Below are 22479 nucleotides of genomic sequence, written 5' to 3' on the forward strand. Positions count from 1 at the left end.
GGATACAGCCTGTCTTGGTGGGAGAGGCTTGGGCAGGAGCCTGGGCCTGGGTCCACATTCAGATAGCAAAGACAGGAATCCTGGGTCCATTCTGCTAGGATTAGGATAGGGTCAATCCATGGGATAGTGATGGCTCCTATCTTCAGGGAGGATCTTCAGTGCTGGGAGACACCCTCATAGACACACCACAAGTGTGTTTCCATGGTGATTCTCTTCAGTGCTGGGAGACACCCTCATAGACACACCACAAGTGTGTTTCCATGGTGATTCTCTTCAGTGCTGGGAGACACCCTCATAGACACACCACAAGTGTGTTTCCATGGTGATTCTAAGCCCATCGAGTTGATGGGTGAAGATGGACCATCACAGTGACTAACCCTTGCTGTTTGTGCCCAGTCCTCCTTTGTGAGTGGAGACTGTAGTAGTACTTTCTCATCAGGGCCGCCATCCCACAAATAACAACACAGAGACTTATTATTAATTAAGCAAGCCTGCCTTAGCTTAGGCTTGTTTCCAGCTAGCTCTTATAACTTAAATTAGCCCATATTTTTTTAAATCTGTATTCTTCACGTAGTTCATTTCCTCATTTCCATACTACCCATCCTGCTTCCTCCATGTCTGGGTGTGGACTCCGCCTTTCTTCCTCCCAGAGTTCCCTCTTTGCCCAGAAGTCCCACCCAGCTAGTCCTGACTAGCTATTGGCTGTTTTTTTATTACACCAATCACAACAATACATCTTCACACAGTGTGCAAATATCCCACAAAAGGAGACCACGTGAACTGTGGTGGGATTTCAAGTCGATGCCTGTGAAGTGTGAGTGCCACCTGATGCCAGTGGTCTTTCTGTTCTTTCAAGACAGGGTTTCTCTGTGGCTTTGGAGGCTGTCCTGGAACTCGCTCTTATAGACCAGGCTGGTCTCGAACTCACAGAGATCTACCTGCCTCTGCCTCCTGAGTGCTGGGATTAAAGGCGTGCGCCACCACCACCCAACTTAGTGGTCTTTTTTTTTTTTTTTTTAAAGATTTTATTTATTATGTATATAACATTCTGCCTCCATGTATATCTGCACACCAGATATGAGTGTGCAGATATGAGAAGAGGGCACCAGATCTCATTACAGATGGCTGTGAGCCACCGTGTGGTTGCTGGGAATTGAACTCAGGACCTCTGGAAGAGCATTCAGTGTTCTTAACCTCTGAGCCATCTCTCCAGCCCCCATGGTCATTTCTTATTATGAAGAGTTGGCAGTGCTCCTCAGGACCTCACCATCCTCTGTCATTAAGGTTTAAAACTGAGGCAAGTTAGAGTCACTGGCTCCCCCATAGTACTGATCTGAGCCTTCGCAAGGGCAGCTGCATTTTGTGAGTTGCTATTTCATTTATCGTTTTCACAGTCTCCAGGGACCTTGAGCCTTTTTGTCCAGTTATGGGGACTGGGGCTTAACTTGGTATGTTAGCTTTCCCTTACTATGAGGTAAACAGTAGGAGAAAGGTTGGCCTGGGTTCACAGTTTCCGTCTATGCTTGGCTCCGCTGCTCCTGGGCCTGTATGAGGCACACTATGGTGGAATGAGTGCGTGGTCAGTAGGCTGCTCAAGTCATAGCAGCTGAGAAGCAGAGGGACAACAGGGGTCAGGCTACCACTGTCCCCTTTAGACAAACCCCAGACCTAAAAGCTCTGCCATCTCCCAGCATCTTCACCCTGGGACAAAGCCTTCAACACATGGGTCTGTGGAGGAATTTCTAGACCCATTCGAGAGCACTCTACTCTGTTCAGCTACCTGCTTGGAGATGGAGAGCTTGCTGTTGACCCCAGGGCTGGCCCCATGACTCTGTCCCATGTCCCCATGCATGCAGGTGGAGATGACCTCTGAGGTGTTCAATGTCTTGCTGCAAAGGCTCTGCAAACAGGGGCCGACAGCCACCACCTCCATGGCCTACGCCAAGCTGCTGCTGACAGTGATGACCAAGTACCAGGCCAGTGTGAGTGTCCACAGGGGCTCATTCGTCAGGCCAGCATCTCTGTTGGTCGTGGTATGTGGGGCACTGGGAAATTAGAACAGCATCATGATGTCCTTCCCCCTAGCTGACCCCATCCCTCAGTTGTCATGCTTGTGAGGACCCACGCAGGCATTGGAGACGAGGAGGAGGAGGCAGCTAAGCCTTATTAGGGATTGGGACTTGTAGGTGAATGTGTGGGGCAAGCTGAAGCAGGAGAATTGCTGTAAGTTCAAGGCCAGTCTGCACTGCATAATGAGACAAACACAAAATACAAAACTAAAGATGGGCATAGTGGTGGCGCAGGCCTTTAATCCAGCAGAGGCAGGAGGATCTCTGTGAGTTCGAGTCCAACCTGGTCTACAGAGTTGAGTTCCAGGACAGCTAGGGCTCTGTAGAGACCCTGTGCCCCCCAAAAATAATTTTTAAAAAGTGGGGGAGGTCTGGGATGTTGCTCAGTTGACAGAGTGAGTGCCTGCCCACCATCCACAAAGCCCTGGGGTAGACTGGGCGTGGCAGCACATATAATCTCAGTGCCTGGGAGGCGGCAGTCGGGAGAGCTGAAGTTAAGGCCAGCCCAAACTATGTGAGAGGTTCACTCCCATCCCAAAACATAAAACATAATGGTGGCCAAGGGCTGGAATTGGTAGGAGGATGTTCCTGGCAAGGGATCCTTTGTGAGCCAAGACTGCCCTTCCCAGGGATCTCTGCAAGTAGCTCATTGCAGCCAGAGCTAACAGTGTGAGAGCCAGCCTGGTGGCTGTGTTGTATGCCTGTTTTAATCCCAGCACTCAAGAGGCAGAGGCAGGCGATCTCTGAGTTGGAGGCTAGCCTGAGCTATGTGTGAGACCCTGTGGTGGCTGAGGCAGTGAACTTGCTAGCCTGTGCTATGCATCAGCTCTCAGACACAGCTCCTTCTTGTTGCTTTTGCTTTGAGATGGGGATCTGCTGCCTGGCATGGCTCCCTGGGCTTGTGGTCCTGCCACCTTGGCCTGCTGTTTGCTGGGGCTGTCTTCTGCCACAGTGTCTGTGTAGCAGCTCTATTTTACAGATGAGGGGTAGAGGCTAAGAGATTAGCTAACATTACCTGGGACTGGCAGCATGTCCCAGAGGACCCTGTAGGTCATAAGCCAGAGAGCTTTTTGTTTTGATTTGTTTTTAGACAAGATCTCATGTAGCTCGGGATTTGCTATGATCTGAGTGCTAGGATTATAGGGTACATTACTATGGCCTGGTTTATGTAGTGCTGGGGCTTCCTGCTTGCTGTGCTCTGTAGTTCTAGCTAGCCTGAACCCCCCTATGTAGGCTAGGCTAACCTGAACCCTCTGTGTTGACCAGGCTGGCCTCAAACTCACAGAGACCCTCCTGCCTCTGCCTCCCAAGTAGTGGGATTAAAGGCCTGGGTCCCTATGCTGGACTCAGCCTGCTTTTTTATACAGTCTAAGGCCACCTGGCCAGAGATAGCACTGCCCACAATAGGCTGACCCTACTGTGTTATCTAGAGAAACGCCCCACAGACTCCCTCTTGACCCAGCTGTATCTGGTGACAGTCAAGGTCAGTCATCACACAGGTGCATCTATTGATTCCACAATCCCAGGAAAGTGGGGATCTCAATCTGTGTGTGCTGTGAGGTTTGGGGGTGCTGGTCCTCCAAAAGACTTCCCTAGGTCACAGAAGAAGGGCCCCCCTCAGAGGAATAGGGAGCCTGCAGGGACCTTCAGCTGGGGAGGACTTTTGCCTCTGTCTGCTGAGGTGTGGGGGTTGGAGAGTGGAGATGAGGAGCCTGAATCCCAAGAGAAGACAAAGAAAAAGCATAGTCAGAGGGGTGTGGTGGCCATGGTGGAGTGTCCCGGAACCTCTGTCATCTGAAGCCAGGAAGGGTCGGGAGGGCTATGTGAGACACAGCTGAACCTCCACCTGGCACCAGGGCCTGCTCTGAGCTCTACAGCTGCTAGAATCCAGGTCCTCCTGGTGCTTGCCTCATCCCAAGAAGTAGTAAGTTCTATTGCTCAGGGGCCTGTCCTTGGCTTCCATTCTCCATCCAAGCAGGGCCTGTGGGGTGACGAGGAGTCGGGAGACCGGCTGCTGCAGCCCTAGCTTGACTCCCTCTCCAGATCACAGAGCAGCAGCGCCTGGACCTGGCTGTGGCCCTAGAGCCCAACGCCACCTTCCTGAAGAAGTCCCTGCAGGCAGCGCTGAGACGGCTGGCCCACTGACCACCCACAAAGACATGATTCCCTGACCCTTTGCCTGCGAACACACTAAGCACAGCCAGCTCAAGGGTCATCTGCCTCTTGCCCAGCACTCACTCCTGGCTGTGCAGAGGCCATCTTGACTTCAGAGAGGAGGCCCTAGGCTCCACGCTGGCTGACATTCCTGATCACAGTGGAGGGCGGGTGGAGGACAGTGGTCAATGGGTAGTGTCCCAGGAGAGCTGGGTTCCAGTGTACTGGGGTGACTCCTGTGCTGAGGTGTTCTGAACCTCCTTTTTTTGTTTCTGAACTGAATGATTTTGTAATAGTTTTTAATAAAAAGAAAAAATTCTTCCAAGCATGGTGGCTCACCCCTGTAATCCCAGCCCTCCGGAGGATCAAGGACTCAAGGTCATCTTCACACACTCAGTGTAAGGCTGACCTAAGCTCCCTGAGCAATGTCCGTGGGTGTGGTTGGGAGATGGCTGAATGGGTGAAGAGCTTGCTGAATGCCTTAGTTTTTAAATTTGAATCCCCAGAACCCATGTGCAGCTGGGTGTCTGTCATCCCTGCACACAGGATGGAGGTGAGGGCAGGAGGGTCCCCCCAAAGCTTGGGGGGGCAGCCTAGCCTGAGACAACATGGTTGTCACGTGTAAGGTTGTCCTGTGACCTCATTTGTGCAGTGACGTGTTTGCTTCCCAGAGGCTTAGGCATGCACAACACAAAGTGTGCAAACATACACCTATCAAACACAAATGGTTAAAGACGAACAGAGGCATGCGCACCCTTAGACTCAGTGCCTGCTTTCCCTTTAGCTCTGGACCCCCGAACCCCCTTCACTCCCTCACCCACACCACCCCTGTTCACTGGGAAATTGTTCACTGGAATTGTGAAGTTAGTCTAGGGTCAGTCAGGCCTGTGAGAGCTTCCTGTTGAGTGTCAAGGCCTGCTGCGGCCTGGGTGGCTACGTACTGCTGAGGGGGGGCTTGGGGCTGATACTTTTGTTGTAATGCTGGCATGGAAACCAGAGTCTGGTGCCTGGTTCCACCACTGAGCTACAGGATCTTCAGCCACAGTCAACATTGGAGCTGGGATCTGAAGGATGCCTGGGCTACCGTGGGCTGCGAAGGCGGAAAGGGCAACATGGTGGCTGCCAGGAGCCTGTTTGGCGTCTGTGTTCCCACTGCACCTGTGCAAGTACCTGGCTCACAAAGCGGGGAGCACGCAGCTGGCTCTGGTGGCCCCAGCACCGAGGAGGCCAAGGCAGGCGATGTCCGAGTTTGAGGCTAGTCTGCTGTAAATAGTGAGTTCCGGGGCTACACAGAGAAACCCTGCCTGGAAAAAAACAGCAAAAATTGAGCGCACATGCTGCTGAATTGGAACAGCTCCCTCCAGCGGGGCCCCGCGCTGGGTGGGGAACAGCAGCTCCCTCCGGAGTCCCCGATTCAGGGAGGTGCGAAGTCAGCTTGGGGATCTGAGACCCGGAAGCTGGTGCAGACGCGGGGGCAAGGGGGGCGGCAGGAATCCGATCGCAGTGCCCAGCCCCAGCCCCGAGCTCCGCCAGGAGCCAGACCGGAGCCCAGCACCCGCGGCCCGGCTCCTGGCGCGGCGCGGCCGCGCGGTGGCGCCCCCAGCGGCCGAGCGCAGCGGCGCCGAAGCGGGGGCCGGGCCGCGGGGCCAACGAGCAGCTCTCGCGAGAACGGCAGCGCTATTTGAGCGCAGGCGCAGGGCGCTCTGTTCTCTTTTCCGGTGCGCGCGGCCTCCGCAGCCATGAGGTAGGCACTTCCCGGGGCGCCATCCGCCGCCATCCGCGCTCGCGGCGTCCCGCGGGCACCCCGGCGCCCTCCGCGGGGCTGTCCCGGCCGCGGCCCCCGGCGCGAGCCCCTCCGCGGCGGCGGCGGGCGGCGGGCTGTGGTCGGCGGGGCTGGGCGGTCACCGCGGGGCCCGGGGCCCGTCATGGCGGGGCCTGAGCGTCCTCCTCGCTTCTCCCCCGCAGCAGCAAAGTGTCCCGCGACACCCTGTACGAGGCAGTGCGGGAGGTCCTGCACGGCAACCAGCGCAAGCGCCGCAAGTGAGCGCGGGCCACACGGGCGGGCGGCGGGCGAGCATCCCGGGGCCACCCGGGCGGGCGGGCGGGCGTCCCGGCTGACGTCGCCTCTGTCGCCTAGGTTTCTGGAAACGGTGGAGTTGCAGATCAGCCTGAAGAACTATGACCCCCAGAAGGACAAACGTTTCTCGGGCACCGTCAGGTTGGCACCGCTCTGACCCCACCCAGCCCCTCAGTGTCCCCGTGCGGCCTCCCTCCCTCGCTCGCCGCTCCGGCCGAGCCCGAGGCGAGCACGCGGTCACTGACGCGCCAGGGTAGTTCAGGCGCCCTGCCCCGCGCAGGCTGGCTGGACGGACCCCCACCCTGGGTCTTAAAACAAGAGGGGAGGCGTGGGGAGGCCTCGGCCGAGCCCGCCGGCTAGCCTGAGAAGCCAGGCTAGAGCTGACGCCCACGGGTAAGACGCGCTCGGGGCTGGCCGGCCACCCAGCCGCCTTCCGCCTCCCGGCCACTCGGGACTGCCCGGCCGTGACCCGTGTGTCCCTCCCCCAAACGCAGGCTCAAGTCCACCCCTCGCCCCAAGTTCTCGGTGTGCGTCCTGGGGGACCAGCAGCACTGCGACGAAGCCAAGGCCGTAGACATCCCCCACATGGACATCGAGGCGCTGAAGAAGCTCAACAAGAACAAGAAGCTGGTCAAGAAGCTGGGTAGGTGCGGCTGGCCCGGCGTTCCGGCTTCACTTCGGAGAGGCTCTCACGCTGCCTTAACAACACACAGCCCAGGGCCGCCTGCCCAGCCGGGCACCGACCGTTCCCAGAGGGCTCACGTGAGCTAACGTGACCGCCCACGAAACAGCCTCAGCCGTCTGATGGAGGCGGCGCTCAGTTGAGGCCCTTCCCACGTGTGACAAGTTCCCCTACCCAGCTGTTGGGTGTTTAGTTGTTGATGCTAACAGCTTGGGGCTGAGCCGGGCATTGGTGGAGCACGCCTTTAATCCTAGCACTCAGGAGGCAGGGGCAGGCGGGTCTCTGAGTTCGAGGCCACCCTGGTCTACAGAGAGAGTGCCAGGATAGGCTCCAAAGCTGCACAGAGAAACCCTGACTCGAACACAAAAAAACTTGGGTCTGATGGGCTAGCCGTCTGTGGAGGGCGGCCTCGTTTTCTCTCTTGGGTGTGAGGCTACTGAGTGGGTGTGCAGGACTCTGTTGCAGGCCTTCCCCCTCCCCCGTTGTCATTCATGCCGTAGTTGTTGGGCCAGGTTTTACAGATAGACGTGACCCCAGTTGGTTCCCAGCCTTTGAACTTGATGCCCGCATGCTCCAGTGTTTAGGCTGTCTACTACTGGGTAGATTGGCAGTCCTGCTTACAGTTTCTCAGGTGGCCTCTGTGCCAAGTCGAGCTGCAGCTGGCTTGTGAGCCGTGCTTGGGATTACAATAGCTGGGAGCCTCCTCGGCCCCTCTGTGCTGGGCAGTGTATGTACCACAGATTCTGGGTCTCTGGTGGTCATTTTACAAAGGTTGGTCCTGCTTTTTCTGCCCTGGATATGAGCAGCCCATGGCTTCTCCTTACAGCCAAGAAATATGATGCCTTTTTGGCCTCCGAGTCCCTGATCAAGCAGATCCCACGTATCCTGGGCCCAGGCCTAAACAAGGCAGGCAAGTTCCCTTCCCTGCTGACACACAATGAAAACATGGTGGCCAAAGTTGATGAGGTGAAGTCTACTATCAAGTTCCAGATGAAGAAGGTTGGTCTAGGTTGTTTGGGGGGGGGATTTTGGAGCTAACTTTAGGTGCCTTGGGCACAGCATTGAATAGTTTGGTCGCGGGGAGAGGGCCAGGCTGCTGCCACGTGAATGTAGCGCTCACTAGCCTGCCCTCCGTGCAGGTGCTGTGTCTGGCTGTGGCTGTTGGCCACGTGAAGATGACGGATGACGAGCTGGTCTACAACATCCACCTGGCAGTCAATTTCTTGGTGTCCTTGCTCAAGAAGAACTGGCAGAATGTCCGGGCTTTGTACATCAAGAGTACCATGGGCAAGCCCCAGCGTCTGTACTAGGGCACCCAATAAACCTGCTACCATCCTTTCGAAACTCAAGTCTCTGCTGCTTTTGTGAGCCCAGTTTACACCCTCAGGATTCAGCGGTAGGGCATGTGCCTGTCAGCCAGCTTGCCTCACAGCTAGGCGTCCTTGCTGCTGGCTAATTCAGTGCAGTTAGAGGTGTGGATTTTTCCTTCGTTTGGGCAAACCCACCCACTTAAATCCAGAGCCAAATTCTGTCATTTGTGATGAGCAACAACACATTTGTGAGGTTCTCCCCATTGGAACCTCTTAAACACCAGCCTTCAAGTTGACTGGCCCATCTTGAGGGATCAAAGCCAGCTACACAGGTGAGGGGGAAATAAGTAACAACCCTCACCTGTGGGTCTGAAGGGCGCATCAAAGTAGCCTAGGACAGGCTTGCCTGGGTGGTCAGTAAAGGCAAGGTCCATTTTCAATCCTGGTGTTGACTAGGCATTTGATGTCCTGTAGGGGCTCACAGGCTAACACCCTACCCAGAGCTCGCTCACTGCAGGCTGGGAATGTGATGGGCTCATCTGTCTTTGAGCCTTATCCATGAGGGAGCATTGTGTGTGTGTGTGTGGGGGGTGCTCAGCTGCTACTAGCATGCCTAGTTGAGCCTGGGGGGCTCTAGGAGTGACTGCTGAAGACCTTCGGTTCTCGCTCCAGCCCGGGCCTGTCTCAGGGCCTCTGAGTCCTGCCAGCTTGACCAGCAGCTACTTGTCCAAAGGCACTAAGCTCCAGTTGCTACTGGGCACAAGGCCACAGGTGCTGGCTGTTGATGGGTGAGGTAGTGGCTGCATCCCTGCGCCACATAGATGGGTGGGCCAGGGTGGGAGGTATCACGACACACAACTGTCCTGACCCAGAAACAGCTTTTAATTTGTTAAGCAGAAGTCAGGCCTTCAGGGGCCCCTGCCGCCTTGAGCCATTTATAATATAGCCCATCACAGCTGGATTTTAAAAATACACAAAAATACATAGTTATAAAACCTAGGTAGGGTTTGGAGGTGGCCTGAGCAGTGTGTGAACGGTGAAGACCTTCAGGAAAGCTCGGGCAGGATGAGGGGCACAGTACTTCATTTGACACTCATAAATACCAGGTTGACCTGGGGACAGGACAGTTGACCCTGGGTGTGGACAAAGCAGGGGAGGGGGAGGAGACAAGGGCTCTTCAAGTTCCAGCCTCCCTGTCCCTGCCACAATGGAGGGGTGCCTGCTAGCTGATTTGCTGGGGAGGACGGGGCAGCATCCTGTCCAGCCTCCAGCCCAGCCGTACCACTCTGCCAGGACAGCCCCCTCTGCGGTAGCCAGCCCTGTCCTAGGGAGGTAGCTGAACCTGGGCTCTAGCTCTGCCCACTTCTGTGGGCCTCCTTCTTGGCACTTTGTCTGATACAGGAGACCCAGGTTTGCTGTGCTAGGGACCTGGGAACAGGCTGGTACCCAGGAGGTACCCAGAGCTGTGGGCCCTTGTTAGCCCAGCCCCTAGCTTGACACCTTGTACCAGGGCAGCCTGACAAGCTGCCTCTCTCTGGCTTCCATTCTACCCTCACCTGCTCATCACACTCCCCTAGGGTAGGGGCCCTCCATCCCCAACTGATGTCACTTGAGGCCTGGTGGAGCCGGTCATCTGTGGGTCAATGCCCAGGAAGGCCACATCACCACGGAGCCCGCCCTCTTCTCTCCAGTAAAGCGCAGAACAGTGGCAGGGAGCATGTGTGCTGGGGCCAGGGAGGCAGCCTGGGTCCCAGCCTGAAACCCACGGGTGGGTGAGTCCCCCAACGCACACCCGGGGAGACCAGGCAGGCAGGTGTGTGGAAGAAGTCCGCCTTGCACCCTTGTGGACCTCAAAGGTGCGCTAGTCTTTGACAAGCTTGTAGACATGGTGCTGTGCCCCGTGCTCGCTGGCGGAGACTTCGAAGACAAAAGCAATGACGAGCAGGGTTTCCTGTGAGTCCCGACTCGTGACCACCTATGGGGACAGGGAGCAAGAGAACAAACAGGACTCAGCAGAGCAGGGGGCTTGGCAACGCACACCTGTCCAGACGAGCCGACCGGCCGAGCCCCGCTCGCACCTGCAGGATGGTGAAGTTCTCCAGCACGCTGTTCATCATGTATTTCTCAGGCAGGTGCTTCAGCTTGTGGATGAAGTTGACCATGTACTCGCACATGGGGGAGCGATGGATGCGGTACACGAAGCGACCGTTCTCCAGGCGGGCATACTCCGTCTGCAGAGCCAGGCGGTAGCATCACTGTGTGTCACCGACCTGTCTGTGCCCCCCACCCCCTCCTCAGGCCTCCGCTCACCTCCACTTTCTCCACCACCTGCTTGCCGAAGGAGCACACCTTGGTGGAGACGCTGATGGTCATGCTGTCGGCCGAGCTGTACTGTGAGCTGACCCCGTAGAAGGCTCCAGGGCCCTCCTGAACTGTGCTGTTGAGGTCAGCCTGTGGGGAGGGCACCAAGTGCTGCAGAGGCTGGAGGGATCCTCCTGCTCCCCCCTCCATGCCTCCAGAGGCCTGCAGACCCACCCACCCAGGGGCCTCCGGGCCCACCCACCCAGGGGCCTGCGGGCCCACCCACCCAGGGGACTCCGGGCCCACCCACCCAGGGGCCCGAAGGTCCCACCCAGGGGCCCGCTGGTCATGGAGGAGAGCAGAGGCAAGGAGCCGGGCGAGCTGCCCATGTTGGGCTGGGAGAAGCCTCACCCAGAACTTGACGAGGAAGAAGGCATTTGGGGGCCCCTTCTCGTAGAGTTCCTTCAGCCCCCCCTTCTTCTCAGGGAACTTGTCATAGATCTGCCGAACGTCCACTGCCTCCAGCGGTGGGTCTGAGAAAGCAGGGTTTGTCTGGCCGATGTGTACAAACAGGTGTTTGCTGTACTGTGGGGAGGGCCGAACCAGGGTCAGCCGGCAGGGGTTGACCTGCAGGCCCAAGGACCCTGATCTGGGTGCTCCATCACAGGCCGAGCTCCCCACCATCCCCACAGTACCGTGTCGGGGTCCCGTTGCACCTCCATGAAGGCAGAGTACTCCAGGAGGCGGAGCCGGGAGGAGGCTATGGTGCGGTCCTGCCAGGCAGGCGCAGAGGCAGCGGAGGCAGCGGCTGGGGGGAGTGGGGCCAGGGACTCATAATCTAAAAGGGTAACAGACATAGCTCATCCGCCCAGGCGCCGTGGACAGCAGGCTTGGGCTTTACTCCAGGGGGTGGTGATGTGCAGCGCACAGCCTATACGCCAAAGGGGTGTCCTAAGTGACAGTCACAAGGTGTTTTCAAAGAAAACAAGTGCCACCACCTAGAGTGGAATACTGCTAAGATTTTGGTGTTTCTCTCTCTCTCTCTCTCTCTCTCTCTCTCTCTCTTTCTCTCTCTCTCTCTCTCTTTAGTTTTTCGAGACAGGGTTTCTCTGTGGCTTTGGAGACTGTCCTGGAACTAGCTCTTGTAGACCAGGCTGGTCTCGAACTCACAGAGACCCGCCTGCCTCTGCCTCCCCCCCACCTCCCCCCACCCCGAGTGCTGGGATTAAAGGCGTGCGCCACCAATGCCCGGCTTTTGGTGTCTTTCTTTACAGGGAACAGAAACCTAATCCAACCCACTATGGCTGCCACCCACCCCAGTACAAGTACACAGAGGTCCCAAGCACAAGGGCACAACCAGATGTACCAGGTGCTAGGTGGCCTGGCGCGACACTTACTGTTGAGCGTTGGTGGCAGGGGAGGCTGGATGGGGTAGGCAGGCTGGGCGAAGGGCTTGATGCTGCAGACAGGAATATGGCAGGTTAGAGGTCCAGACACCCTTCCCCTGCCCAGCCCCTCCCCTGCATCCCTCAGCAAATGTGCACAGACTAGCCCACCACCTTTCTGTTTCCTCCATGGCAGCATCCAGCGCCGTCCACAGCTGGTGGGTACACGCCCCTCCCGACCTTAGAGAGCCATTCACTGTGGCTGTCCGTATATTCTCAGAACTGAGAACCCTGAGCTTTGTTCACTGCCTGGTGGTAACCAGGGATTAACTTAGGCTCCCAAGTAGGAAACACAGGGACGGTGACAGTAGGAGACAGGGTTCAGGAAGGACGCATAGGAGATACAGGCAATGCTTACTCCTGAGACGGGCCAGGCTGTTGTCCTAGAAGAGGGGGGCCACTCCAGAACTGTGGACAAAACCAGGGCCTCAGTATCCAGGAACCCTGGCCACACCCCAGCTCAGCCCCCAGCCCAGCCCCCCCATACCCTTGAGGAGGTGGAGAAGACAGCCGGGGGTAAAGGGGAGGGCGGGCTGAACTTGTTCTGCAGGACGCTGGCAGAGACAATCTGTGCAGATGACATGGACGCCATGCTTTGGAGTGCTTTGTCCTTGGAGACCTGGTCCTGGGGGACAGTGATCACATGAGGTCTTGGCCAGGCCCTTCAGGTAGGAATTCTTAGCCCATCTCTGCCATGGATTCAGTACTGTCTACCCTCTCTCAGCCCCAATATCCTGGTGTCGGTCCTTTCTGGGCACAGCACACAGAATGAAATACGACTTTATCCTGCACCCCAGTACGGCGGTCCCTTGCAATTCCTGGTTCTGGGCCCTCCCTCATATACTGAAATGCAGAGCGCCCGAATCTGTCACACACACACACACACACACACACACACACACACACACACACACACAGCATCTGTGTAGACACTCCTCCTCGATACTCAAACTATCTGTGACTTCTCTATGAAACCAAACTCACGTCACAATTCACCCTTTAGTGCTTTGGTTTGGTTTCTATGCTGAGCATGCCTGGTGAGCACTCCACCACTGTGCCACCCCGCTGCTCTGTCCCCCAGGTCTCTCAAGCCCTCCCCTCAGGGGTGCCGGGCCACTTACCAGGTTCATGGCCTGTGAAGGAGAAAGGGACAGAGGATTAGATACATGAGGGCTCTCAGGGGGAGGGAACATGGTTTTTGGGGGGGCCATACCCCCACCCTGTGCCCTGGCTGTCAGCTCCCAAGAAAGTCAAAAGGCAGTGCTTGCCAGCCAGGGGGTGCCCTGGTAAGGTGAGGATGAAGAAAAGTTAGGATCATGGGTCTGTCTGTCCCTCCTAGAACTCAGCCATAGGCTTGGGAGACTTAGAGGCAGGGAAAACGGGGCAGATACCCAAGCACAGACTGAAAGTCTTAGTCAGGAACTCTCTCATCCCACCTCTACTGAGCTGCCAGCCAACACCCTTCATATCCTCCCTCAAGTCCCCAAGCCATTAGCAAGCAACAGTCAGGAGAAAAGGGGGGGGGGCAGAGGAGAGGCAGGCTAGAGTAGCTCTCAGACACTGGCCACCTGCCGTCAGGTCACCAGGAGCTGTGGCCACGGAACCCTGACAGGCTGTTTTTGGTTTTGTTGAGACAAGAGTCTCACTGTGTAACCCTGGCTGTCCTAGAACTCAGATCTGCCTGCTTCTGCCTGAGTGCTGGGGTTAAAGTGTCACCAGACAGAGCTTTTGGACTTACTGCTGTCACTGTGTGTCTCAGGCCCTCTCAGTTCCTCAGCCCTGTTCTAGGCAGAGCTAGGCCAAGTGGCAGGGGCCATACCTTCAGCCTGGACTGAATTTCCTGAGACTTCCTCCTGGCTAGAACCTGCAAGTGACTAGAGACCTGTAGGGAGAGAGAGAGAGAGCACAGGACAGAAGAGAAGGGAGCAAGAAAGAGCTCAGGCTAGAGAGAGGTATTGTGGGCTGGAGAGCCAACCAAGGCAGAGGCCTGCAGTGTGCAGAATGGGCGAGGCACCATGGAAGAGGCCCAGCCAAGGCCGGAGGCCCTGCTGGGCACCCGACATACCTTGATGCCAACCTGGTATTCCCGAACCTTCTTCCGAGCTAGAACCTGTATGTGGCTGGACACCTAGGGGGGTATGCCCCGACACAAAGGAAAACAGATGGTGAGGAGGCACAACCAGGATGGCCAGGGTGGAGCGAGCACCCCAGGCCTCATCTCTTGGGGACCAGGGTCCAATGGGAGAACTTGTCAATTGTTTCTTCTTGACCTTGAATTAAGAGCCCCCAGTGGCCTCAAAGACCACTATGCACCATGGTGTAGGCTGTTGACAGAATGTGCTCAGGCAGGTGAAGTGGGTGGGTCCTTCCCTCACAGGAGCCCCCACCTCTGAGGACACCACATAGGCTAGCCTGGGCTGCTTGGCTCCTCGAGCATTAGAAGCCACAGATGCTTTTTTTTTTTTTTTTTAAACTTTTCGCTCTAGATTTGAGAACCCCAGTACCACACGCCCAGCTGGGCGCTCCTCCAGATGACCCAAACACAGCCCAGAGAGACTCAGCTATGCACCCAGGATCACACAGCGGGATGCAGAGCTGGCGCTCAAACCTGGGTTGTGTGGCTTTCTAGGGACCTTTGGCTTCATCAGCATGCTATTCTCACAGGGGTCCTTCAGACCCGTAAGTGGGGACCACCTCCCCAGGCAGGGCCAGCTCTGACAGCTGGAAGCACAGAGAGCTTACTCCCAACTTGGAATTTAGCTGTCTGGTTACTATGGAGGCCTTGTACCAGGCATGGTGGCACACCCCTTTGAAGGTGTGGCCGGGTTGGGTTTAACTCCGTCTGAACTTACAGCCCCTCAGCCCCTCCCCAGGGCTGACCAGAGGTTCCCGGGAATATGGGTGTGGCCTGTCACAGTGGAAATGACAGCACACAGATGTACTCAACTGCTATAGGTGTCCGTACGCCAATCAGATTAGTTGCCAAGGAGCCAGGGCAAGGCAGCCTGGGGGAACTGAGGGCTTGACCTCAGAGTCCGTGTTGTCTGGGGGAGGAGGCTCCTTTCACTGGAGCCTCAAACTCCTCAGGTTACTACTGGCATGTAGTAACCCATGGTGGAGGGTGTGCTCTTATCAGCCCTCCAAGTTCAGGAGTCTGAGCTCAGGGACCAGAGTAGCCACCCAGCTGGACTAAAGACCCAGGAATGACTGACAGGCAGGGATCCTAGGGCTTCCTGCCTCTTCCCAGGATGAGGTTAGGGCAGGAGGGGTTTGTGTGCACACCCAGCTCTCTGGGGAAGTGGATGCATAGTTTAAATCCCAACCCCTGGAAGGACTGGGGGTTGAGGTGACCTCTCTCCTAGGTACCTCAGATCAACTCACTCCCCTCGACTGGTCACCCACAGCTCACCCACAGCGGTTGCCACTCCCCCACCCCTACCTCTGTGGATGCTGTCTCAGCCTCCACCTCCTGGCAGCTGCAGGGCCACATCCCCCACCAGGGCTCCCTCCCTCCCTCCTTTGCACTACCTGGTTCTGGCTTGTTCTGTTAGGTCAGGGGACAATCTTGACTCCACCTCCTCTAGCTCAGTGACTCCCTTCACTAGTTTGAGTTTTAGGTCATCCCCCCCCCCCCGGTTTTTCGAGATAGGGTTTATCTGTGTAGCTTTGGAGCCTATCCTGGCACTCTTTGGAGACCAGGCTGGCCTCGAACTCAGAGATCCGCCTGCCTCTGCCTCCTGAGTGCTGGGATTAAAGGTGTGAGCAACCAACGCCCGGTGTTTTATGTCATCTTGACACAAGCTAGTCATTTGGGAAGACGGAACCTCAATTGAGAGAATGCCCCCACAAGACTGGCTTGTGGACAAGCCTGTGGTACACTTTTTGATTGGCTGGGGGGGGGGGCAGCCCACTCTGGACAGTGCCATCCCTGGGAAGGTCGTCTAAGAAAGCAGCAAACCCCACTCTTCAGGGTCCTGCCCCGCCCACCTTCCCTGGGTGATGGACTGTTACTGGGAAGTGGTTTTGGTCATCATGGTCTTTATCCCAGCAACAGAGCCGGCTCTGAGTGGCTGTATGCTGTGAACTATATCACTTGGCAATTCAGTGGTGTGTGCTAACACAGGTGGGGTGTAGGGGTTGCTATCACGTCTGATCTGCTGAACCCCAGCTTGGCAGGCTCCCTTCCCAGGTTAACCCCCACATCCTCCAGAGGCAGAGCTGGTGTTCCCTCCTCCAGGCCAACCCCAGTCCTACTATATACTGTTTCTGTTCCACCCCACCGGGCACACGATGATCATCTTCCTGACTGGTGAGCAGGCCCTGTGGGCTAATCTGTGGTTCCTAAACCCAAGACAGCCATGGGTGGAGTGGCAGGGGGCCAGGGCCAGCTCGTTACCTGTTTTCTCGTCCTGGTCTTTCCCGTCCTCAGTTTGATGTATCGTGCAATCAGTTCATTTCGACCTTGTCAGAGAGAGAGAGCCAATGAGGACTGGGTAGAAGGAGTGTCCAACCAGAGGCTGGCCACCCCACCCTCCCCACTTTTCACTCTGGGATCCCCTACACACTGCCTCCAGGACCTGGGGGAGGGGAAGGCCTACAGAAAACGGAGGACCTTGACAGGCTTCCCAGACAACAAGGCCATCACTCTCAGCAAGGCTCAGAGGCTGGGGTGTGGGTGGGTTTCAGCCCTCATCCCCTGTCTGTGAGCAGTTCTGTCTGGCTTCTCGGGTGAAGGCAGCAGGAGGCCTCTAACATGTCTCTTATCTAGTAGCTTGGGACAAGGTGTGTAGTGGGGTCCTTACAACGACTCCGTCTCAGGGTAGGGGCTCCGCTCAGCAGAGACCCTCTTGGGGATCAGGCTATGCAAGGCAGGGGCTCTCTACACATACCTTAGGGTGTGTGTCAGCTTCCAGGGTGTGCACTCAGCCCCCCAATCTCTTGTCCTCCCCAGAACTGCCACATTCCCCAAATTCCTCTGTGATGACAGAAGAGGCCCCACTGCTCCTCCCTGCCCGCCAACCCCTTGTCTAAAAATACCCCGTGGGGCTGCCCTGCCTGCCATTGGTGAGGGTGCAATGTGGGGAGGCACCCCAGAACACGCTCCTGTCCCAAGAGTGAGGTTCAGGCATTCAGGACCGGCCTGGGCAGAGGTGGGCTCCTTTGCCTCTACTTCTCCCTGCGGTATCCCCTCAGTCCTGGGCGCTGGGAGTCGGGGGAGTCTGGTGCTGCCTCACCAGGCCATAGGCTCTCAGAGGCTCACTGAACTGACCCAGTTTTCCTGCCCCCCTGAGTCACCCCGAAACCTCCAGCCGGCAGGGCCGGGGAGAGGCGGGGCGCGTGTGGGCTGCGGCCGGCCTGTTTGCGAGGTACAGCTGGGGGAGGCCCCAGACACACGCAGCTCGAGCCCGCCCGGACTCGCCCGCCGGGCAGGCGGCCAGGGCTCCCCCAACCAACCGGTCTGGCCGGGGACAGAGAGCAGGGGGCGGGGCCGGGGCGGGGCCACGCCCACCCCCACCGAGCCTGCCCCACGCACTGCACTCACCGTACATCTTGCCCTCGTCCGACAGGATGATCTTGCGCCGGCCGCAGGGCGGGTAGATGGCCAGGGCCTCCTGGAAGCTCTGCTCGATGTCCGGGCTCCACACTCCCTCGGCATCGTTGTCCAGCCCCTTGTCCAGGCCTTCGGACCCATCCTCCCGGGCCTCCCCGGGGCTGCTGCTGGCGGTCCAGCTGTTGGACGCTATGGTGCTGGTTGCTCTGGGCTCTGGGCCTGAGCCCCCGGGACGGCCTGAGCCTGGACAGAGATGAGGAGCGTGAGGGCAGGGTTTTCCCACCCCAGCGGCCACACTGCTGTGCTCCCCACACCAGGGGCAGAGGTCAAGCCTGTTTAGAGCTGTGTGACCTCGGATGAGTTAGTTTACCTGTCTGAGCATAGATGGTCCCTGGAGGACTGGAGACAAGAGCGGTGGACCCGAGCCCATCCATCCCCAGCACCCGTGCTAACAACGCCTGCCCCTGCTTCAGTCACGAATGCCAGGCCGCTAACACTGAAAAAGCTGGGTATGGGGGTGTAATCCCCAACTTGCAAGGCTGAGGCAGTCAGCCTCCCCCACCACACAGCCCTTCTGGGGCCAGGGTCAGCCCGCCTGGGCTATGTGATACCTTCTTGCCCCTCTTTACCCCCCTCCCCCGCCAAAGAGAATCTACCAGGCCGATGACCTGAGCTTGGTTCCTGGGACCCGAGTGCTGGCGGGATAGGTGGACTCCCGGAAACTGTCCTCTGATGTCTGCATTCACGTCTCATTCACACACACACACACACACACACACACACACACACACACACACACACACAGAGAGAGAGAGAGAGAGAGAGAGAGAGAGAGAGAGAGAGAGAGAGAGAGAATAACTGTAATAAAGGTAGAAGCGGGGAGAGGTCGCCCTGTCGCCATTTATAAAAGTATATATAGGTGCTGCACACCTGTAATCACGGGCACTTGATTGAAGGCCGAGGCAGGAGGATAGCTGGTTTGAGCCAGGCATGGTGTTTGCCTGTAATCCCAACATTCAGGAGGCTAAGACAGGCAAACTGCAAATCTCAAAGGTCAGTCTGGACTACACACAGAGACCCTGACTCAAAAACTTGGGCATAAGCTAGTAACCAGCGCTGCAAGGCTAGGGCAGAGACATACAGCACCTGAGTCCAGCCTGGACTCTGAGAGCCTCTCGCACACGGCCCATGCTCGTCTGCTCAGTCTCTACACAGGTAGGCAGAGAGGAACATGAAAGATGAGGCTTCCCAGGCACGTGACTGCCGGAGGAGCTCTGAAGCAGAGTGTCCAGAAAGGACTGGTGTGTTTGCAGCCCTCTTGGGGCAGAGGTGAGAGCCCCAGCCCGGGCCTTCACTACCCCCTCCTCCCAGCATCCGTGCAGGCCTGCTGAGGCCCCTGCTGTGAGAAGGCTGTTCTCACGTTCCCCACAAATAACTGAAGAGAACCCCACTGAGGACCTTAGCACAGGCCAGGGGCTGCCCTGGGAGTGGCCAGCTAGGAGGCGCAGCCCGCAGCCTGGCTCTGCCTGGCCTATCCGCCCTCTTCCACCCACTTCCTGTTCCCATAGCTCCTCACCACCCACAGGCAGGCCTGTCCTGGCCCACATGGCAGGTGGACACCTCTGCTTCACACACCCTCCGTGTCCCCCAGAAGCATCTATACCCCCTGCAACCCCAGAACACCAGAATCTGATGCCAGCCCTTGGTGCACTCTGCTGTGGGTAAGCGAGAAAGACTATCTGTGGTGTGGTGGTGCACGCCTTTAATGCCTGAACTCAGGAGGCAGAGGCAGGCAGATCTCTGGACAGCCAGAGCTACACTGACCAGACAGACACCCCCCCACCACACCCCCACACCCCCACCCCCACACCCACACGGCAGTGTCTGAACAAATGCTGAGCTTGGAGCTCATTTTACTTATCTATGTTAGAGGCAGGTCTCACTGTGTAGCCCAAGCTGGCCGTTCATCTGCCTCAGCCTCCCAGGTGGTAGGATAACCGAAGCATATATATAACTGCAGACAGCTCTAGACATCAGGTTTAGATTTAATATTTTTTTCCAGACAGGGTTTCTCTGTATTGTTTTGGAGCCTGTCCTGGAACTCGCTCTTGTAGACCAGGTTGGTCTCAAACTCACAGAGATCCACCTGCCTCTGCCTCCCGAGTGCTGGGATTAAAGGCGTGCGCCACCACTGCCCGGCTAGACTTAATATTTCTAACAGTGGTACTTGCCATATGCCAGGTATGATTTGGGAATTTTAAGCAATGACTCATCCAGTCTTTATAGTAACCCTTTGGGGTGCTACTTTTTAAATTATTTATTTCTAGTCTATGCTTATTGGTGTTTTGCCTGCCTGCACGTCTGAATGGGGACGCTGGAGCTGGAGTTACAGTTTTGAGCTACCATGTGGGTGCTAGGACTTGAACCTGGGTCCTCCTGAAGAGCAGCCAGTGCTCTCAACCACTGAACCGTCTCTCCAGCCCCTGGGGTACTATTATTAATCCTACTTATTACATGAGAAAAACCAAGGAATAGAGACATTAAACAACTTGACCAAGGACACCCAGCAAGTCAGCCCCGGAGCTGGGTTTTGAACAGTTACCGGTTCGTGACAGAGACGGGAGACAGAGGGAAGGGTACATGGGGAGAAGAGAGGCCCTGGCTGCCCACTCCCTGACCATGTGGACAGGAAAGTGAGGTTCAGGACACTGAGCCCCCTCAGTTCAAGTGGCTATAACAACTTCAAGGGACCCACACCACTGCACAAGACCAGGACCCAGGAGCCTCGCTGTGGCCAGTGGGCAGCCACCCCTACAGGAACTGTCTAGGTCTACAACCCTTCCATTCCTCTTGCAGTAGGAATGGACCCTCCAAGGTGCTGTGCTGGCTGGGGAAGGGACATTGGAGCAGCAGTTGGTGGTGGTAGCCTCCCCTGGTACCCGTCTGCCGCTGCCAGGGAGCTGTCAGGACGGCTGGAAAGGTCAGAGGACCCACCCTGAGATAAGACCCCTGGGCCCTCAGCCTCGGATGGAACAGCCAGGCCCAGGGGAACCCGGCAGCCCGACTTGTGAAGAAACTTGCCGGCCTCCCCCAAGTCTCTGGCTGTCTCCCCCTCATACATCCAGGCCGTGCCCCCCTCCTGGGTGATGTCAGTCCTGCCCCGCCCCCGCGGGAGCATGTGGCCAAATATGGCGAACAGAGCAGCCAGGGAGCTGGGACAGACGGGGGGGGGGGGGCGGGGCAGCCCCTGGCTGGGATCTCGGGCAGCTGGGGAGGGGGGAGGGCACTGGGGGTGAAGGGTGTCAAGGTGCTCCTGGGCACCTGCAGCACTGACACGGTTCTAAGGACACACCCCAGGAGCGAGCAGCACCCACACGAGCGGCATAGGTGGCACCCCCAAACAGCCTCCCACGGAAACAACTGGTCAGGGCTCTCCACTGCCCAGCATGGGCAGAGGCTGGGGGTAGGAGTCTCATCTGCAGACATCGTCCAGAGAAGACACCCCTCGGGAGGCATGAGAGGCTACTAGGGTGACCACTGCGCCCTCCCCGGGTCCCTGCGATGGATGAAGACGGTGCCTGGAGCATGGGTGCTCACCCCCAAACCTGGGAGCCAGGAGGCCGAGCCTCAAGGGCAGGCGGGTGCGAGCAGTGCAGCCCCAGAGACAACCTCCATGTGCAGGCTGCGTTCTGGGAGGAACAGAGGGGCAGGAAATGGAGGGGGAGATGGGCCCAGACAGATGGAAAGGGCAGGGGGTCCCAGAAGCGTCACCCAGCAGGCGCAGGCAGTGCGGGGAGCGCAGAGAGCGGCTCCTGCTGCACACCCCGCTCCCCAGGCGGGAGAAGACCCCGGCCTGCGTCCACAGCACCCAGGTGACGAGGCAAGGAGGTGGGACCCGCAGGAGCACTGCAGGAGGAAGTCAGGGGCCGAGGGAGGAGGGGGAGGGAGGAGGGAGGGGCGTGGCTCGGCTCCTCCTCCTCCCCAGACCCTCTCCTCGGTCCCGAGGCTTCCGCACCTCACCCTTCGCCTGCACAACAGTCACACCTGCCTCCTCCCCCTCCCCCAGACCCTCAGCCTGGGGGTCAGAAGGGGCCTCGGGCCAGTGACGAGGAGGGGCCAAGAGGCCCAAGGAGATAAGGGGCCCGGGCTGCCCACTCCCAGCCCCGGGGCCAGATCTACGGGCAGAACTGGCCCGGCAGCTCTGAATGCAGGCCAGAGTTGGGCGGCTGCAAAGGCCCCGTGGCCCCTCCGCAGCGGGAAGGCCCAGCCCGGGGCGCCGGCTCCCCCAGCGCTGCTGCCCCGGCCAGGGCACAGCGGCGCTCAGGTGGCCCCGGCTGCCGAGCTGAGCAGGCTGCAGCGGCTACCTGCCCTGCAGAGACCCGAGCCGCATCCCCTGCGCCCCAGCCCGGCCGGCCGGGCTGACAAGGAGGAAGGGCCCGCTGGGCCTCCCCACCCCCTAGCCTTTCTTCCCTCCACCCCACCCCCACGGCAGCCAGCTGTTCTCCAGCTGCCAGAGGCTCCCACCCTACAAGTGGCCGAGCTCTGGTTGGGACCAGAATGGGCCAGGGGAGGGGGTTGGGATGCTCTATGCCTCCCCCACCTCCCGTCTAAGGACCCAGGAGGGTACGGCCAAGTAGCCACACCCTGCCAGGCTGGGAAGGGAGGACCCGCTCCCCTTCTCCACAGGAGGGAGTAATTTACAGGCCCCTGGAGGAGGCGGTGCCTCCCCTCTCCCGCTCAACTAATGTGCTTCCAATTTGAGAATCACCGTTCCCGCCCCTCTCCACCACCCCGAGGAGCCCTGGCCAGGAACGGCCCCCTCCTCCAGCAGACAGAGCCTCCCAGCCGCTCCCTGCCGCTCTCCAGGGACTCTTCGTATAGGGAACCTGA

General features: G+C 57.9%; 3 protein-coding genes across 5 annotated transcripts in view; 2 read left to right on the forward strand and 1 right to left on the reverse strand.

Annotated features, from left to right (window-relative positions):
- The window catches only part of Fance (FA complementation group E), a gene marked incomplete at its 5' end in the record, with an annotated part of 11775 nt that extends 7227 nt beyond the window's left edge, over positions 1-4548 (forward strand). The window contains 2 exons of the mRNA XM_035451439.1: positions 1857-1982; positions 4113-4548. Coding sequence (XP_035307330.1) covers positions 1857-1982; positions 4113-4214 — 228 coding nt within the window. The remainder of the gene's footprint in view (positions 1-1856; positions 1983-4112) is intronic.
- Positions 4549-5880: 1332 nt separating this feature from the next.
- Positions 5881-8331, forward strand: Rpl10a (ribosomal protein L10a). Of its 2 annotated transcripts, XM_027389038.2 has the most exons (6): positions 5881-5967; positions 6189-6263; positions 6361-6441; positions 6795-6943; positions 7809-7981; positions 8122-8331. In XM_027389038.2, the coding sequence occupies exons 1-6, from the start codon at positions 5963-5965 to the stop codon at positions 8290-8292; spliced, it is 654 nt and encodes a 217-aa protein (XP_027244839.1). In that variant the 5' UTR covers positions 5881-5962; the 3' UTR covers positions 8293-8331. The 2 variants fall into 2 exon arrangements, with proteins under 2 accessions (XP_027244839.1, XP_027244840.1); XM_027389039.2 differs by lacking the exons at positions 5881-5967; positions 6189-6263; positions 6361-6441 and adding an exon at positions 6490-6693.
- Positions 8332-9151: 820 nt separating this feature from the next.
- On the reverse strand, positions 9152-18184 carry Tead3 (TEA domain transcription factor 3). 2 transcript variants are annotated; one of them, XM_027389037.2, is made up of 13 exons: positions 17960-18184; positions 17581-17832; positions 16435-16499; positions 14104-14166; positions 13160-13171; positions 12526-12663; positions 12397-12446; positions 11991-12052; positions 11289-11401; positions 11005-11178; positions 10603-10743; positions 10371-10523; positions 9152-10267 (listed from the first exon to the last, which is right to left on the reverse strand). In XM_027389037.2, the coding sequence occupies exons 1-13, from the start codon at positions 18021-18023 to the stop codon at positions 10154-10156; spliced, it is 1401 nt and encodes a 466-aa protein (XP_027244838.1). In that variant the 5' UTR covers positions 18024-18184; the 3' UTR covers positions 9152-10153. The 2 variants fall into 2 exon arrangements, with proteins under 2 accessions (XP_027244838.1, XP_027244837.1); XM_027389036.2 differs by having other exon boundaries at positions 11289-11431; positions 17960-18183.
- Between the last annotated feature and the right edge of the window lie 4295 nt (positions 18185-22479).

This window comes from Cricetulus griseus (genome assembly GCF_003668045.3).
Source record: "Cricetulus griseus strain 17A/GY chromosome 1 unlocalized genomic scaffold, alternate assembly CriGri-PICRH-1.0 chr1_0, whole genome shotgun sequence".
Taxonomy (NCBI): domain Eukaryota; kingdom Metazoa; phylum Chordata; class Mammalia; order Rodentia; family Cricetidae; genus Cricetulus; species Cricetulus griseus.

Coding starts and splice junctions, on each gene's coding strand:
- Rpl10a (XM_027389038.2), top strand. Junction 6,264..6,360: donor AACCAGCGCAAGCGCCGCAA/GTGAGCGCGGGC, acceptor TCTGTCGCCTAG/GTTTCTGGAAACGGTGGAGT. Junction 6,944..7,808: donor GAAGCTGGTCAAGAAGCTGG/GTAGGTGCGGCT, acceptor TTCTCCTTACAG/CCAAGAAATATGATGCCTTT.
- Tead3 (XM_027389036.2), bottom strand. CDS start 18,023: ATGGATGGGCTCGGGTCCACCGCTCTTGTCTCCAGTCCTCCAGGGACC. Junction 17,833..17,959: donor GACCATCTATGCTCAGACAG/GTAAACTAACTC, acceptor ATCTCTGTCCAG/GCTCAGGCCGTCCCGGGGGC. Junction 14,167..16,434: donor AGACCAGGACGAGAAAACAG/GTAACGAGCTGG, acceptor ATACCCCCCTAG/GTGTCCAGCCACATACAGGT.